Source organism: Poecilia formosa, unplaced genomic scaffold (assembly GCF_000485575.1).
Source record: "Poecilia formosa unplaced genomic scaffold, Poecilia_formosa-5.1.2 Scaffold598, whole genome shotgun sequence".
In the NCBI taxonomy this organism is placed as follows: Eukaryota; Metazoa; Chordata; class Actinopteri; order Cyprinodontiformes; family Poeciliidae; genus Poecilia; species Poecilia formosa.
The window spans coordinates 111393-129028 of NW_006800537.1; the positions used below are offsets into that span (position 1 = coordinate 111393).

The 17636-nt window shown below is 47.2% G+C and overlaps 2 protein-coding genes across 3 annotated transcripts; both read right to left on the reverse strand.

The window, feature by feature from the left end:
• Positions 1 to 5835: 5835 nt before the first annotated feature.
• On the reverse strand, positions 5836 to 8911 carry LOC103130003 (solute carrier family 52, riboflavin transporter, member 3-B-like). Its single transcript, XM_007541272.2, has 4 exons — positions 8817 to 8911; positions 7183 to 8192; positions 6427 to 6550; positions 5836 to 6357 (listed from the first exon to the last, which is right to left on the reverse strand). The coding sequence occupies exons 2-4, from the start codon at positions 8178 to 8180 to the stop codon at positions 6148 to 6150; spliced, it is 1332 nt and encodes a 443-aa protein (XP_007541334.1). The 5' UTR covers positions 8181 to 8192; positions 8817 to 8911; the 3' UTR covers positions 5836 to 6147.
• Positions 8912 to 10460: 1549 nt separating this feature from the next.
• slc52a2 (solute carrier family 52 member 2) lies at positions 10461 to 16839 on the reverse strand. 2 transcript variants are annotated; one of them, XM_016665598.1, is made up of 5 exons: positions 16614 to 16839; positions 14049 to 14898; positions 13508 to 13631; positions 11350 to 11634; positions 10461 to 11317 (listed from the first exon to the last, which is right to left on the reverse strand). In XM_016665598.1, the coding sequence occupies exons 1-4, from the start codon at positions 16741 to 16743 to the stop codon at positions 11362 to 11364; spliced, it is 1377 nt and encodes a 458-aa protein (XP_016521084.1). In that variant the 5' UTR covers positions 16744 to 16839; the 3' UTR covers positions 10461 to 11317; positions 11350 to 11361. The 2 variants fall into 2 exon arrangements, with proteins under 2 accessions (XP_016521084.1, XP_007541336.1); XM_007541274.2 differs by having other exon boundaries at positions 10461 to 11634.
• Between the last annotated feature and the right edge of the window lie 797 nt (positions 16840 to 17636).

A 17636-nucleotide genomic window follows, 5' to 3' on the forward strand; every position in this document is an offset into this window, starting at 1 on the left:
TGCATGTATGCTAGGAACATAGAATCATGACGTAGATCTGTTATTAACAGTTGTATGGCATCCTGACTGAGTTTTACAAGGGCGTGTGTTGTAGCTGACTCCAGCTGCAGCCAGACCTACTTTAAATACACTTTGAAACCATGACAACACATGTATATCTATATAGTTATCATTGAAAACAATTTAATGACTTATTTTCGTCATAACTTGTTGCATGTGGTGAACTGACAACTCCACTGACGGTCAGACTTCTTAATGCGCATGCGCAGGCATGGTACTCACTGCATGTTTGCTATCCTGACAGCGTATGGTTATCTGATACGTGTTTCCCCGAAAGTAAGACAGTGTCTTACTTTCTTTTTATTCCCAAAAGCCCCACTATGTCTTACTTTTGGGGTATGTCTTATATTGGAAAAAAATTGTCGAATTTTTTGTTTTAACCATAAAATTAACATTTATTAACAACCTGAACAGTATTTGGATCAGACGGAGGTGGCAGACACGGCGACGTATGGAGAGGGGGACGGTGCAGACATGGGCAGGACGTGGGCAGGAGGCGGCGCGCAGCTAGATGAGAGGCGTTTCCCCGAAAAGTAAGACATATGTCTTACTTTCAGGGTACGGCTTATATTAGCCGACCCCCCTGAAACCCCCGATACGTCTTACAATCGGGGGTGTCTTACTATTGGGGAAACACGGTAGAACAACGGCTCTCAGTGAGTGACACTCCAGTCCTATCTAATAAGTAAAGAGCCGTGGAGAAGAATCAACTGTTTCTGAATGTCACCTCACTATATTGCAGACTTTTGGACATAGCGTTGTCCCATATATGCGACAAGACAGTCAACATCTCCGCACAATAACTCAGACAGTGAGTGACTTTTTTTCATCACAATGCTTATGTGTCTCTGCAGCTAGCTTTGCTAACATCACGTTAACGGAGCTTACCTTCTTTGAGCTACTTTTCTAAGTGATGAAAAAAGTTAGACGTTGTCCCCACCGTCTGTGAAAGCAAAGCGCTGCTGAGTTAGCTGTGGCCATCGGATTTCTTACTATTTATGCAGCGCTATTATATTACTGACGATTAGACAAACATTTTCTGCCGCTGAGAGGAAACCACTGCACGTGTCCTGGAGTGCCGCGCACAAGTGAAAGGTGGGGAGGAGTGAAAGGTGGGGGGGACTAACAGAAACACGTAGTTGCTTGGATTTTAATCGGTGCGTTTTGCATCCACTGAAAACAAAGATGTTAACAAATAAAGTGGACAGTATGCTGCACGTTTAGTGATATTTTCACAGTTGCGGTCTCGACTGGTCTTGAAATAAAATGCCGAGTCCTCAGCGCCCGAGACCGAGACAAGACCGAGCCCAAATGCGGTCGAGTCCGAGACGAGACCGAGACCATCAGAAAACGGTCTTAAGACCGGTATCGAGACCAAGACCGATCTCGAGTACCACAACACTGAACTTTCCTAAGAAAAGGTTAGACACAAGAGGACTGTTGAGCAACTTGGGACATTAGAACAGACATCATGTCTCCAAGACAGTGATGGATATGAGATCATCGGTCCAAGCAGTCAGCCAATGAGACAGGCACAGCAACAAAGCTAGCCAATGCAAATGCACTAAAAGGGTGGATAAACTCTTTTTAAGGTGAGTGCAAAAGAGGAGTCTTTGGTTGGATCCTTCAGGCAGCTTCGAGCCAAGATCCAGATGGACAAAGAACTCTGCAGCTGAAGAAGAGCCGGAGCCACAGAGCCGAAGACTGTTCTGCACATGGGGACCAACCCGTTAGCCCCGCAACATGTGGCTTCAAATTGCATTTCTCTCATCAGCTGGGTTTGGGACACCCAAAGTGAATGCTAAATCAGAGAAACTGAAAAAGACCAAGGCAAAGATGAAGATAAAGACAAAGGCAAAGAGGAAGAACTGGTGTGTTCCTTCCATGAGACCAGCTCTTCTACATCTCGAAGGACCAGAAAGATCGTGAGACGAGGAGAAAGGAGCTACAGAGCTGCAAGACAAGGAGAGGACCGCTACACGCATGAGGAAGTATTCTCAATCACCCCGTTCCTTTCATCCCTGACACCCTCATAGCCATTGCAGAAGGCCATGCATTCCGAAAAAGTCTGTGTGATGGAGAGGTGGACCCCGGGCTTGACTGGGTTGGCCCTAACCTTCTATATTCCAACCTCACCTGCAACATCTCTAAGGAAGTGTGGCAGAAATGTGGAAAAGGACAACATCAACATGACTGTTACTGGTACGAGACTCTGGGCTCAACACTGGTCACTATTGTCACAGACGTAATAGAGGAGGTCACTAACGTAGTAGGTGAAGGACTCACCATTATAGAGCATTGGCTGCTTAATGCGCTAAGCATGTTGTGGCCATATTTGTTGGGCATCCTGGGCGTAGCAATTGCCTTAATTCTGGGCAAGGTTATCTTAGAGGCGTGGTTAAAAGCACTTTGTCGTTGCAAGGGGAGGGATTACCAGCCCCTCCCTCCAAAGGAGGAGCCTGATTCTGCATAAAAAGGAGCTGCTGTGTGCCAACGAGCCCTACACCGTTCTTCAGAGCTGCTATCAAGATCTAACCCAAAGCAAGAACCAACTGGGGATATCATGACAACTAATTCTTCGACCAACTCCTCTGCTACCACTCCACTCTTTGAACCCATTCAAGTGAGTACCCTTGAACAAGTCGGTTTCATCCTTGCCTGGGTAGTCTACTGCCACACCAGGTCCTGGTCCGCTGGGCAACCCCTAAGAGTGCTCGTTGCCCTCCAAGGGTATGCAAAGATCATTCTGCGACCCATCCTTCTGCGAAGATGGGATTGTGCTCCCTCCCGTTTTGCCTGTTATCTGATGGGTAGGACCCGCATCAACTGGCGCAGAGGCATCGTGGCATGCCTTTGGATCACCATCGACACGACAGCCCTAATAATGGAGTTGGTCTGCGGAGGAACCCACGATACCCGGGCTGCACCACTCAAGTTGCTCACCGCTATCGTCGAAGGTCTTCTGGCGGTGTCCATCCTCACCTATCTGGCCCGCCAGGCCTTTTCCATCAAGGGCCAAGGCAGACGTCGCTGGCTTCGTAGATGGGCAATCCTAGCCCTCTGGGCTACAGGGTGGGGAGTTTTTGTGATCCTTTACTGGATGAAGAAGACGTCTACCCTGCCTATCGTCATGTGGCTTATGACCCACGCGGCGATATTTCACGATTCGTTTCATGTGCAGAATTCGGAATCGCCAGTATCCGAGAATGTTTCCCCTGTGATAAATTCCCCATGGCTTGCCCCATGGCTCGCAGCTCAAAGAGGCACACGAGTTTAAACCAGCTCACCTTCTATGCTCCTGCTTTCGCTTCTAAGCCATTTTTACTTATCTGAGTATCTATCAATACCTACTAATCATGAAGTTACCTAGGTTGCTGTTTCTCTTCAGGCACCGATTTGCTGTGTGGGATGTGGAACGACCGCAGAATCCTCTGGGTTCATATGGGTTGCATCGTCTGCCCGCTGGTGTCACGATTGCGTGCACCTTGGTGATGTAACGGCAATCCTCTGCCTTCATGGACGAGAGGATCTGCCTTACATTGCGGCTTCCACATCTAGATCCCTGGAACGGGACCACAAAGTTGTGTGGACCTCTGCGTTGGGCCAGGACGACGACGCGCTTCAAACGTCGCCTTTAGAAGATGGCCGGATGTTACCCATAGTCCAAAAGCTTTGGGTAAATCAGATTACCCGCCAGTGCCTTCTTACTCTGCATCTTTTGGATGGCAAAGTAGTGGCAGTGGGTGACTCCATTCCACCAGTTTGCCCGGCATCTTCGGATATGTCGTCGACGTCGGATGCCAGGCCAGCATTGCAACTCACGAACAGAGTACCCAAGCTGAGTTTCTCAGTTCATCTCACCAAGCGTGCCAGACTGATGATGCACCTCTCCCATCACACAAGGATCAGAGTAGCCAAACGAGCTCCACCGTCACCTGCATTTGCCAGATGCAGTCTCCTTCGTTTGCTAAGGATTTCCAGGACCTGCTTGAAGAATTGGAGGCGTGTTGTGACTTCCCAGCCGCCCCACAGCAGGATTTGGAGGTGGATGAGTCCGCTCCAACTCCACCACCTCAGCTGGAGCGCCACGATCTCTCTGAGCTGTGCAGTTCCACAGTAGAGGATGAGCTGGACGCGGACGCCTGGATTTCCCCACCATCACACCTGACGGAGTATGAAGTCGTGGACACGTGGACACCGTCATCTTCTCCCGTGACTTGGTACGAAAGGGACATCTTAACTATCCATTGTGATGATGTATTAGAATTGTTTTAGTTGGACTATGTGTTTTCTGCGAAGCACCGTCCGATCTCAAGGAGGGGGTGTCGTGAAAACTGGCATAAGGTGGTGAGATCTTTCCAGGTACACGCAGAAAACGGAGCATAAAGGCCTGAGAAATAACAGTAATCTTGCATATTGATTTAATGATGATTAAAGATTAATAAAAACATACATATGTAATGGTTGGAATAATCTGTAATGTACATTTGAAATATGTATTCGTGATCTGAATGACAGTAACAATTTGATTGTGTGATGATTATTGATGATTAGAGACAGTAACAGCTTGAGTTACAGAACAGATAAATAATGAAAAATCATACTGAGAATTATAGGTTGATACAATGACAAATTGTTTATGTTCTATAAATACAGAATTATGTTTTATAGTGTAGTAGAATTAAAGCAAAGTTTGCAGGACACAATAACAACACATACAACCAGATTACTTTTATTACCGTCTGACTCTACTGTTGGGTCTTGATGTCACCTGTGTAATCAGTTTTAAAGATAACTTTATTTATTGTTATTATTAAACTAAAATCTCCAGCATGGGGAAGTGGGATGAGCTCGACTTTTCTCGACACCCCCTCCTCGAGGTCAGACCTTTCACATGCTGGGAACCCAACACCCTCTTGCAGGTCTGCGTCCTCATCCTCTGGAAAGAGAAGATGGTCCTCTGGGATGTGAAGATGCAGATTCTCAAAACTCCACTGCTCTCTGACATCCTGGAGGGAATCTTCCTGCAGCAGGAACCAAAATTCAGACATTTCTTTGTATGAAACTCAGGATCCATATTTGTGTTTTAGATGAATTCCTGTTGTCCTGTTATGAAAATCAGGTGTGTTGACATTGCTCAGCTTTCAGGGAAATCAGGATCAGATTGAACTTGGTCCGGTTTCAGCCTCCAACGCTGTCGGTAAGTTTGGTCTCATTTTCATCTTCAGATGGTTTTAATAACTTTTGTTTTTGATCAGGAGTTCAGGCCATTTATTGGAGATAACTTCTCGCTCCATCCCATAATTCTCCCAGAATAAACAGGAAACTTTTTGTTTCTCTGATAAATCCATTGTTAATTTGCTTCCTCTGGTCAAGAGGAAGGCCTTCCGGTCCGTCTGCGCCACTACGGCCATCAACCTGCTCTGCTACATCCGGTGGCCGCCATGCAGAAGTTCCAGATTCAGGACCAGCAGCTGTTCACGCCCATCTCCATCCTGCTGTTGTCTCCTTCCAGCGTCGTCCACCCGCTGTTCTACCTCTCCACCAAGGGGGGGGCGCTCATCTGCGTCAAGAGGAAGAACAACAAGCGACGGCTGACCGACGCAGAGAATGCTGGGAGTTTACTCAAACTGCGGCTAGATGTTCAACTGACGGAGAAAAGAAGAAACTACGTCATTTTATCCAGTCTTACGAAGTTTAAGTTTTATTTTTATGTTTCAAAAGCAACTTCAGCAAATCCAACGACTGATGTTACACTGATGGACCAGAAAGAGATGAAATACAGAATATTTATTTAAAAATGTTATAGTTATTTAGTTGTTTTTTTTTCACCAAAGTCAGATTCTTTAGAGATGCAATGAAGAAACTGAAAGAAAAGTTTTGAAGGCGACTCAATGAGAAAATTCCTGGAGATTTTTATTGTCATAAAGCAAACAATGAAATGAAAATAAATGCAGTTAAAACTAAATTATGGCAAATGTGCAGATTTTTAATAAAACTAAAGAGCAAAAAATCTAAAACCAAGTGCAACATTTAAACCTTCCTGATTTATTGGGGAACCCTCATGGTTCCCCCCTCATGGGCCCTTCAGGGGCAGCTGGTGCTGCATGGGTCCCCGGAGGAGAACAGGCCGTAGACGCTGACCAGAGGGAACATGGTGACGGCTCCCAGCAGGGAGCCGAGCTGCACCACTGCCCCGCACCACACGAGGGCGCTGTGACCTTCATCCCGCAGGATCACCCCAATGATGACCTTCACGTAGGACAGAGAGAAGATGAAGAGGATCCAGGCGAGCACCTGGACAGAGGAAGGTCACCATCAGAACCACCAGAACCATCTGGACCCATCAGAATCTCCTGGACCCACCATGATGGCGGCGCCAGCACCGTCGTTGACCAGCAGGGGGCAGGGACTCAGCGCCGCCATCAGCATTATGTACGACCCGATCCCGGTTCCCAGAACCGTCAGGAAGCCCAGGAACACCAGCGACCTGCAGAACCACAAGCAGCTGTCAGGAACATCCAGAACCAGAACATGTCTGATCCACACAGGTCAGAATTTTACATACACCCCATGTGGTGAGGTGCTTCCAAATAGAACAGAGCTTTTGTTGAATCCATCAAAGCAGGAAGTTGATGAGGAAAAACCAAAACTTCTCTCCACATTTCCTCCTGACTTCCTTCAGACTTCTTCTTTCTTCAAGTTTCAGGAAGTCTGGATGAAAGTTCTTGTTTTTGATCAACTATTTCACAATCCTCAGACTTCAGTTCAGGTTTTGGAGCGGTGGCAGCAGCGGTGGCAGGACTTCGCCCCTCGGCCAGTTGCTGGTTCGATCGCCACTCTGTCATCGTGTCTTTGGGCAAAACACTTCACCCGCCCTACCTGCTGCAGGTCAGAGCGCCCAGCAGGGGGCGCTGGTGCATGGTTGCCTGTCAGACTGTGTAGGGCAGCCGTGGCTACCGTGCAGTAGCTCTACCATCAGCATGTGAATGAGTGTGAAGCGCTCTGAGCTCCTCTGGACTTGATGAAGTCCAGTAGAACCTTTATATCATTTTAGTCCTGAGAGAAGAAAATAATTGAATGGATATTTGATTATTGATCAGGTATTTGTTCCTGGCTGACCTGATGGAGACGAACATGGCGACGAAGCCGGCCAGCGGGTTGGACACAGCGGCCAGTGCGGCTGACAGGTGGTAGGCGCCGTTCCCGTAGGGCAGGCAGGAGTAGGACTGGACGGAGGGCAGGGCCGTGTTGCTCAGGGCGTTGACCCAGCCCAGAACCACGAAGATGAAGACCAGCTGCTTCTGGCTGCAGGAGCTGGAACCCAAGCTGCTTCTGGGTTTGTGGTTCTGGGGCCTGAAGGGGTCCATCATGGGCCTCTGCTCGGGCCTCTTCCGGCTCCTCCTGGACCTCTCCCTGGACCCGGCGGAGTAGCGCGGGTCGGGCTGCTGCCGGGCCACGGCCGGGTGGAGGTCCAGCAGCAGGAACGCTGCCAGACTCACCAGCATCATGGCGCTGAGGAAGAAGAAGAAGACCTCGGCGGAGAAGTTGGAGGGCTGGTACCGAGCCTCCAGGCGTCTGGCTCCGTGGCCGCTGTGGTTTAGGGACTGGCTGCTGTTGACGCAGCGCACCAGGCCGACGCCCTGGACCAGAGCCGCCAGGGCCGGCAGCAGGCCGCTCAGCCCCTCCCCGATGAAGTAGGAGGTGAGGAAGTGCGGCTGGAGGTGCATCATGAAGGGCAGGAAGGTGACGGAGGAAGTGCAGTCCACAGCCGCCAGGAAGAAGGTCAGAACCAGCAGAGCCAGGCTGCGGGGGGCGCCGGCCACCACCACCGTCTCCTTCCAGAAGAAAGCCAGCAGGAAGCTGGCCACGGCGCCCACCGCCACGATCCCGTAGATGACCGCCGCTTCGTTGAGGACGCCGGGCCGGAGGCGGTGCATCAGGGTGACGACGAGCGGCCCGACGTTGGCCGCCTGGATGAGGACGGACAGGTAGGAGGGCAGGTACCATCCCTCTGGGACCTGCGGGACGATGAGGGGAAGCTCCACCCATAGGCCGTTGATGGAGACCCAGGAGCCCATCCCGAAGAGGACGGCCAGCAGGTGGGTGAGCACGGACATGGCGGAGGCGTCCTGCGGGGAGACGCCCGGACAGCAGGCTCAGTCAGAGGCTGCGGGACAGTTCTGGTCTAGTTAAAGGCCTTTATACGTTAATTTCAAACAAGAGTTGTCAGTAAAAAGGTTTATAATAATTAATAAGTCATATTAGTTGATATGACTAATGTACATACAGTCAGATAATTGATTAGTGAAAACTTTATCAATGCTGAATTTGATCTAATGCATTGGGACCAACATCATTATTAATTCATATTTAGACTTTCAGTAAAATAATAAAAAATAAAATAATGCAGAAAACATTTTATTTACAAGGTTTTATGTGCAGCAGGAGAAAACAGATCAAACTGTAAGTCCAGATTAATGTGTCACCATGAGGAACGGATCCATCCAGCTAAAGGCGCATTGCGTGAATTATTCCCATCTTCTGTTAATGTTCACAGATTTTTTGTGTTTCCTTTGGAAACGCTGAGCAACACCGACTGTCTAAACGAAAACAGTCAGAAAGTTTTAACACTTGTAGATCATCATAGAAGTAAAATTTAAAGTGTAAATCAGCTTCTGTGTTAGGAGCTCAAATCTGTTGAATGTTGATGAAAATCTAAACCAGATGGAGACGATCTGCCTGCAGAGACTCACCTGCTGCTGGTGGAAGGAGCGTTTCTGGAGCCAAAGTCCTGAGCAATAATAACTGGCAGGAGCGTCCGAGGCGTAAGCCCTGCTGGGGGTGGGGGTCCTGCAGAAAGCCTGGTCCTGATTGGCTGATAGCCGTCTTCACCCTGCAGGGCAGCAGATGCGTCTCGTTCTCGTCGCTTCGTAGAGAATCTGCAGAATTCAGCTAATTCTCCAGAAGCGGATCAAGAGGCGAACGGCCTCAGCTGCAGGTTGCTCAATAGAAAGTCACGTTTTAACAGCTTTGTGGAACCAGCAACAAGCTCTTCTAATCACAGCAGTCTATAAAAACATTTCTACTTATCAGCAAATGTTGGGATAATATGGAAAATGCCAGCAATACCAAATAAAAACCATTTATTTTCATTGCATGTTAGAAAATCGTAAAGTTTCGGGTTTTTCTCTGGACTCAAAGGAAAACCTGCATCATGGCTAAAGTTTATTCCAAAAGAACAAAAATTTTATAATTTAGCTGATTTATGGAGGAATGTTGCAGGCCGTCAGCTTAACCCTCCATCACCTTCACCCAAAATAATCAATTAATGATTGATCAATTACTGGAGGATAAAGACAACAGCAGAAACCAAAACTGTAAAAAAAAAAAAAAAAAAAAGAACATTAACATTAAAAATAAAAAACCCAGATTTCACCAAACTGTTGCTTTATTGTTAGCAGGAATAAACAGGATGGTCTCTTTAAAACCTTTGGGGGTCAGAGGTCAAGTAGGGTTGCCTCCCGTCCCTTAAATACGGACTGTCCCATGTTTGGCTGTTAAATGTTGCTACGGGACGCGATTTGTTCCGTATTTCTATAACTGACCGATAGACTCGCCTATCACACACATATCAACACTAAGTGTAACAACAATGACCAAATTAAAACAGGAAATATTAAGGTCAGCTAAATTGTTGTGGCGGGACGTAAAAAGGACCCCAGAACGCTACGGACCGATGCTGTTGCCTAGAGACGGACACTACGCAGCCGCAGTGAGCTGCTATCAACCCGTCTTTTTAAAACGTCCTCAGCCCGATACGCCACCGTCCTTAGAACCAAAACCTCGTAAAGATACAGACGTGAGAGGGAAGACGCAAATCCCAGAGTGAATAATGTTAGTGAGGATGAATACAGGCAATCAAGATCAAAAAAAGTGTCCATCGTGGCGCGGTGCTGCTGTATGATAGACAGAATGGATCAGGAGAGGAACTGCAGACCCATCAGAACCTACAGAACCAGAAATCAGCATCTCTTCATCCCTCAGTCATCTCCTGAGGCTGATATGGGAGAACATTTTATTATTCAGCTTCTTATTGTGCTTTTAGTCGACTGTTAGGAGTTGATTATTTGCTTATTTAATGTATCATAATACAAATGGTGATTTAGAGAACAAATCATACCGAGAGATTAACAGTGAATACATAAATATTTCCTACTTTTAAAAGGTTTGTTAGAGCTTTCTGTTTGTTTTATTAAGAAATGTTGACATCTTTTATGAATTCAGTGTTCAGTGGTCATTTACTGTATAATTAATGTCAGACACAGACCTGCAGCCCAGGGGCGGATCTAGATGGGGGCCAACGGGGTACAGAAGAAATTATGCTAAATAAATGTCTTTTGTTAATGCTCAGTGGTGGATTTTTTAACCTTCACAATTTTACTTTAACATTGAATTAAAAATTATAGTGCTGCACCTTTAGCTGCTGTGTAGAATCAGACTTTCCATCTGCCAGGGATCTGCAGCCTGGATCTCTGGAGACACAAGTGGCTTTTTGGCTCACTTCATATATCAAATGATGAAATATTGCTCTGTTTTTTTGTTTCATTTTTTTAAGTGTCCCCATGAAAAAGCACCGACTACCCCTAGTGGTAAATTTGTCCTAGAACCAGCCTCCAAATCTATCTCCTTATATGTATAAATATTTTATTAATATTCTTTACAATACTAGAATTTTCACATAACTTGTACTTTTGGCTGTCTGAGGACACATTTTGAATATTAAATCAGGTGTTATGATCAGTCGCTCAGTACTTGAGCCGTTTACATTTTACACTTGCTTAATTAAACATGTTTAAGATATGCTCTGACTGGAGAACAGTTTTGGAGTACTCTATGTATGAACGGTTGCTCTCTGGATCACTTTTTAAAAACAAAAACATTGCCATGAAATATTATCCATCACTGCAGCGGACGTCCCACCCCATGAGAGTCGGGTGACACGCCGTGGGGGGCGTCCCTTATTTGGATTTCTGAAAGGTGGCAGCCCTAAGGTCAAGCCTCAGTGTGAGCATCTGGCATCGGCTACTTCTGTCTGTCAGCAGATCACAGAAACAGGAAGTGAGTTTTGGTCCCAAACAGCTGGGAATCAGATCTCATTCCCAAAACGGGGAAAAAAATCCCAAAACATCAAAAAAACTTTCAGTAAAATGTTTCAACAGAAAGAAAAGTGGAAGGTCATTAGCATGCGGCCTTCCTCCTGAGGAAGAGTCAGAGACGACGAAGAGCTTCCTGCTGCCGTCAGTCCAGAAACGTCCGGAGCTCAGGAACAGCTGCGCCCCCTGCTGGAGGAGCTGCAGTCCTGTTGCTGCAGACGTCCACGCAGTCGTGGGCGCGGGCGAACAGCTGGTAGACGTTGACCAGGGGGAACATGGCGAGCGCGCCCAGCAGGGAGCCGGCCTGGATGGCCAAGCCGGCCCATAGCAGCGCGCCGCGCCCGGCGCCGTGCAGCAGCGTGCCGACCGACGCCTTCAGGTAGGAGAACAGGCCGGTGAACAGGATCCAGGAGCCCACCTGCAGGGGGCGCACACACGCAGCCGGTGAGCGATAGCAGGGGACGGCCATGTTTCCTCTGGGTTGCTTAGCAACATAAACAGGATATCCTCTCACAGTAAAACTGTTTTATTGATTTCTATTGATCAGCTGTGGCTGGAATAAACTTTTTCTCAAAACTTTAAAATACTAAAATTTTTCATTTCAGTCGTCTTTTGCATCAGAACCATCATCCGGACCAGGAACATCCAGAACCTTCCGGGTTTTACCCGTCTCTCCACCCAATCCCTCTCCTGGAGGACTTCCTGGTTTCTGACCAATCAGAGAGCAGAGACACGCCCACTCTCATTCACTCCCAGTAGCTCTGGTTCTGATTGGTTCTGGAGAAACTGGACCCTCTCAGACCAGGAGTTGTTCTGATCCAACTTGCATTTTTCACATTGCTCCCGGAGGAATGAATGAATCGCCATGGCAACCAATTAAATCCTGACTCTGATTGGATTTGATTAAACTGACAATCAAGTGAAAGTCCAGACTTTCAAAATAAAGGTTACATTTTCTTGTCATATTTAGCCAAGAACAAGAAGTGGTTCTGGTTCTGAGCGTTTGGATTTACCTAAAGTTACACATCCAGGGGCCTCATGCATAAAGCGGCGTGCACAAAAAATGTGCGGTCCCATATTTTATGCACAAGTCGGCATGTATAAAAATTAACTTTGCATCAAGGTTTACACACTTTTTCGCTCGGCGTGAAAATGTGCAGCAGCCACACAAACTTTTTCTGTGAACAATATCAAACCACAAAGCGTCAAAACTCACCTAAAATCACTGAAGTCTGACTACATTCAGTTATTTAGACCAAGAAGCACCAAACCAATGTTTTTCATGATTTTAATATTTTATTGTTAAACGATGAAACTGAACCCATTCATCCTCAGACAATAAGCTAACACGAACACAAAATAAAAATAAAAGGATGTGAAAACCTCGCTCCAATGTAAATGGCACTTTTCCTCAGTTTGTGTCTCATAGAGATGTAACACATTGATCTGTGAGCCGAAATGCATCTATGGGGTCATTTCATTCTCACTGAAAACAGGAAACAGGCTCAGCAGATTAACTCCAACCTGCTGAGTGAAACTAATCAACAGCTTTGATTATTTGAGGTGATCCAGGTGTGTCTGCAGTCACACGGATATCAGTAGCTGCATCCAGGTGAGCCGTAATGTGGAGCTTTGGCTCTGATGGAGAACAGAGGGAGGATTGATCAGAGATCATATTGATCTGATGGTTTATTGGTGTTTAGATTCATCCAGACTGATCATCCTGGGTCTCTGAGCAGAACTTAAAGAAGGAGCCGAGCGGTACCGGTACCGGTCCAGCTGCAGCCATCCAGCCTCCCGCTTTGTGAAAGCGCCTTATGGACATAAAGCATCTTTATTCTGTAAATGTACAACTTATTCACATGATTCTACTATTCAGAATAAACGTCCACATTCCCACCCAAAGGCCCTCTGACTCTCTGTCTCTAAATCCCGGCTGAACTGCTGCTGTTCAGGCACTTGAACTTAGACCTCTTTGTTTTTTATTTTATTAATTTGGATTTTTTTCCCGGGTATTTATGCTAATTTACATTAAGACGTATTTATGGAGGCGACAGGCGGAGCAGCAGCTGCTCCGTTTCCTGTAAATTAGGATTTATAAAGGAAAGGTGCGCAGCCATGTGTGTGTGCACGGCTTTATACATCTGATACTTTTTGTGTGCTGCACTTTTCTAAATTTTTCTCCAAGTTTTAGTGTGAAAACTGCGCAGTGTTTTATGCATGAGGCCCCTGAGCTTTAGCTGACTCTGCTAGGCGGCTTATCAAAATAAAAGCCTCCAGAGGAAACTCACCACCAAGGCTTTCCCAGCGAGGCTGGCCTGCAGCGGCGGACAGGGGCTGAGCGCCGCCAGCGCCAGCAGGTATGCAGCAAACATGCCCGCCGCCAGCGACACCAGGCCCAGGCCTACAGGGGACCTGAAACACATCAGAGGGTCAAAGGTCATGCTCTTTGCCAAAGTCCTGACCCAGCCCTCTCTCTTTAGGTTCCTTTAGTTCCTCCAGAACTTTTTAAAGATTTTTCTGCTCATTTTTACTCCATTTCTAGAACCCGACATCCTTTACTGTTATTGTGTCACCAGTGACCTTTACCCAGCTGGAGCTACACAGGAAGTAGGGCCAGTCGGACAGGAAGTGGCCCAGTTTGGAGACAGCGGCATCCTGGACTGTCCTCTCCACAAAGGTCGCAACTGTTTGACCTCTGAACCTCTTGGGGCCCTGAACTCAGTCCTGACACCATTTTGTGGATTTCTTTTTTAGCATTTGAACTTTAAGGAGAGAACAGGATCAGGGGGAAAATCCACCTTTACAGGTCAGAAACGCCTCCAGTCTCACCTCAGCACCACGAACATGGCCAGGAAGCAAGCCAGGGGGTTGGCGATGTTGCCGAGGACCACAGAGAGGTGAAAGGTCATGTTGTTGTAGGGCAGACAGGAGAAGCTCTGGACGGACGGGAGCACTCCGTTGGTGAGGGCGTTGGAGGCGGCGAGCAGCGCCAGCAGGTAGACGTTTCGTCCCGTCCAGAACCGGGGAGCGGGCGGCTCCGGGCCGACCGGGTCCTCTGGCGCCGCCGTTCCTCCGTTGTACAGCCGGAGCGTCTCCTCTCCGCTCTTTGCCGCTTCGGCGCCGTCGGACTCTTGGGGTGGCCTCTCCTGCTGGGACTCGGCCCGTCTTTGTGTCAAAGCCATGAAGCTCAAGGCCGAGATGGTGAGCATCACAAACAGGAACCAGAAGAAGTTTTGGGCAGGAAAGCTCTCCTCCAGGTACTCTGGCTTCACTGTGTCGTTCTCGGTTTTACACTCCAGCTTGCCGACGCCCTGGCCCAAAGCCACCACGCAGGGGAACAAGGCGCTGAAGCCCTGGCCGATGAAGAATGTGCGGATGTACTCTGGAGGATAGCGGAACATGAACGGCAGGAAGGTGACGGTGGAAGTGCAGCAGACCAGAGCCAGGACGAAGCTGAGCAGCAGGAAGGGGAGCGACCGCTCCGCTCCTGCGATCGGCACCTGGCGGGACCAGAAAAGGGCCAGGAACCCCGACGCCACCACCGCCAGCGCCTGGATGCAGTGAATGGCCACGCGTTCGTTCAGGCGACCCGGAGCGAAGTGGTGCGCCACCGTCACCGCGATGGGACCCAGATTTCCAAAGGCGATGAGCACCGAGAGGTACGCAGGAAGGTTCCAGCCTGGAAGGAGACGAGAACCGGATCAGAACCGCCCGGTTCAGCTTCTATGCATCATAGATCTGGAACAAACTTGCAGAAAACTTAAATCAGCTGAAACCCTGAGCTCCTTTATGTCTGTAAACCCAGTTGATTGGAATCGATTTGATCAATAATCTGATGATGTCGTTTGTTTACACCCATTTCACAGCTGGTGGCTGTTTGATGTCGATGTGATGAGACGACCTTTGACCTTGTTGCTAATAAACCTGACACAGATCATCTCCTCCACCTTCTCCCTCTGCAGAACTGAACTCTTCCCGGTCAAAAGCAACCAATCAGAGTCAGGAGGAGGGGCCTAGCGCTGTCACTCATCTCGTGTACACGCTGCTCAATGTATTGATGGTGGAGAAACAACTTACCGTTCCAGGAGACCCATTTCTCCACCATCATCGATAGCTATGCTAACTAGCTTTACCGTTCAGGGGAGGCTCTGTTGAGGTTGGTAGCGTAGCAGAGTGCTAGGGGCCTGAGTAGCATGTACACCAGGGTGATTTACAGACCCTCCTCCTGGCTCTGATTGGTGTATTTGTGCAGATGACAACAGGGCAGAGGCCGATTTAATTTATTTTTATCCGTCTCACATTAAACGGTTTTAACATGGAATAAACATATAAAAAGCTACAAACTGCAGCTTTATGGAGGTTTTAGATTCTCCACCAACTTTACGTAAAACTTTGTGAAGTCAGAACAGATTTACAGACAAAGCGGTTGTTGATTTTTATCTTGCCACACAGTGTTGCTCTTTCAGCAAATGGCTTTTTTAGAGTCTGTATACTCCAGTTAACGATTGATTTATTACTATATTAGTTGACAATTCAATAATTGATTAATTGTTCCAGGTCTAATCTGGATAATCAAATCTAAAGTCAAAGAAAACCAGATATTGGTCAGGTAGTAGAAACCTGATCCGTTTTTCAAGCTTCTTTTCAAATAAAATACGATTTTAGATGTTATTTTCACCTGTCAATGTAATAATGTACCTTTGAGCTGCTGTTACTTTTACTGCTACACATATTTTCTATCAAGCATCTATACGAACGGTTTTCCAGTATTAATAGTCATCTTGTGCTCTGGAGCAGCGTTCCCAGCCCGGTCCTCCAGCTCACCGCCCCGCATGTTTTAGATGTTCCCCTGCTGCTCTGCGCCTCCTTCAGCAAACACCTGTCAGCTGAAATCACCTGGGCAGAAGGAAGCAAGGAAGCAGCTGAAACACGCAGGGCGGGCCGAGAACCAGGGGTTGAGAAACACCGAGGCAGAGGACGTGAAGGGCTGGACTGACGCAAAAACCGGTTCATGTTTAATGAAAGGGGTCCAGCAGCAGAGCCTTGAGGAACCCCACATGCGAACATCTTCTGATGAAGAGCAGCTGATGAAGCTTCAGCCTGCAACGAGAGCAAAACAGGCTGAAGGCTGAAGATTGATAAATGTTTGACTGCTTGGAGAGAACAGAAATAACGGATCGATGGATTGAAACCATTAGTTTAATGAACCGGCTTGTAAACACGAGTCTGTAATCAGCTGATGAAAAGGCTTATGGGTCCCAACACTGGAGCAGGAGTCACTTATTACCGCTTTAAGTGATTATGAAGTTGCTTCGTGTTGTGATAAATTGGCGAACAGAACCGGGTCAGGCGGACCGGGAATGGGGGAGTTTTCCTCCGGAGATGAGGACTGACCTTCGGGCAGCTCTCTCACCACCACCGGCAGCTCCACCCACAGGCTGTTGACGGAAACCCAGGAGCCCATGGCGAACAGGGCCGTCAGGCCGTGGCTCACCGCGGCAGCGCGCCACCAACTGCCCGGCATGGTTCCGCTCGGTTCGGCGGGGAATGGACCGGATCTCTGGGGTGATGTGGTTCCGGGAGCTCCTCCACTCACCGCGTCGGCTCTTACTATGAGCAATGGACTATTGCGCAAAGTTTCCGCCCCTTCTGCTGCCTTCACGAACACTCAGAACTTTTAAAATCAGGGTGAAATTTCCTTAAATTTTGCATCTTTACCTTTTAATATTCGGAACATTTTACTTCCAGAAGCATGGCACTAAGACGGTAATACTGGCAGATATTTATTTGGTTATTTAATGTATACACAAATATGCTTTTGTATTCAAATTCCGATCACACATGAGCTCAAAAATGCAACCTAATGTAAAATTTACCAAACTGAAACGCAATTATCATTATTTCTGCATACTGGGGATCACTCGTCCTGTTTTCATAAACAATCTGTAATTTCTTACAGCAGTGAAGGCATCAGCCACATAAATCATTGAATAAACGAGAGCTGGTTTGTTCTCCTGACAGGTTCTTTATCTGTCAGAGATTAGGACGGAAAATGGGGCCGAAGTTCAGTGAACATGAAGAGGCTTTAAAGAAAAACACGTTTACTGCTGAACAGAATCCGGCTTTTTCCTTCATGTGGACAAAACTGGACAACACGTCTCTTTACTTAAGACCTCAGCTGGATCTATGGTAGGCATATATAACTTTTAACACAATTTTAATTAGCAAAGGCAACCAGATTTATTATAATGTCCTCTAAAGAAATTGGAAGAGAAAGCTTTGTTTTTAAAATTTTACATATCTGAACAGACATTTTAATTTCAGCAGAGTTTTGGTTAAAGTTTGGGGTTGTAATGCAATGACCTAATCAAATGAGAAAATGTATAATATCCCATCCAGAATTTTAGGAAAAAATAT

Excerpts from the sequence above, each read along its gene's own strand:
- LOC103130003 (XM_007541272.2), bottom strand. The coding sequence starts at position 8,180 with ATGTCCGTGCTCACCCACCTGCTGGCCGTCCTCTTCGGGATGGGCTCC. Across the intron at positions 6,551-7,182 it reads GCCATGTTCGTCTCCATCAG|GTCGCTGGTGTTCCTGGGCT; the intron begins GTCAGCCAGGAA and ends GTGGTTCTGCAG. Across the intron at positions 6,358-6,426 it reads GTGCTGGCGCCGCCATCATG|GTGCTCGCCTGGATCCTCTT; the intron begins GTGGGTCCAGGA and ends TCCTCTGTCCAG.
- slc52a2 (XM_016665598.1), bottom strand. The coding sequence starts at position 16,743 with ATGCCGGGCAGTTGGTGGCGCGCTGCCGCGGTGAGCCACGGCCTGACG. Across the intron at positions 13,632-14,048 it reads GCCATGTTCGTGGTGCTGAG|GTCCCCTGTAGGCCTGGGCC; the intron begins GTGAGACTGGAG and ends GATGTGTTTCAG. Across the intron at positions 11,635-13,507 it reads TCGCTGGGAAAGCCTTGGTG|GTGGGCTCCTGGATCCTGTT; the intron begins GTGAGTTTCCTC and ends CGCCCCCTGCAG.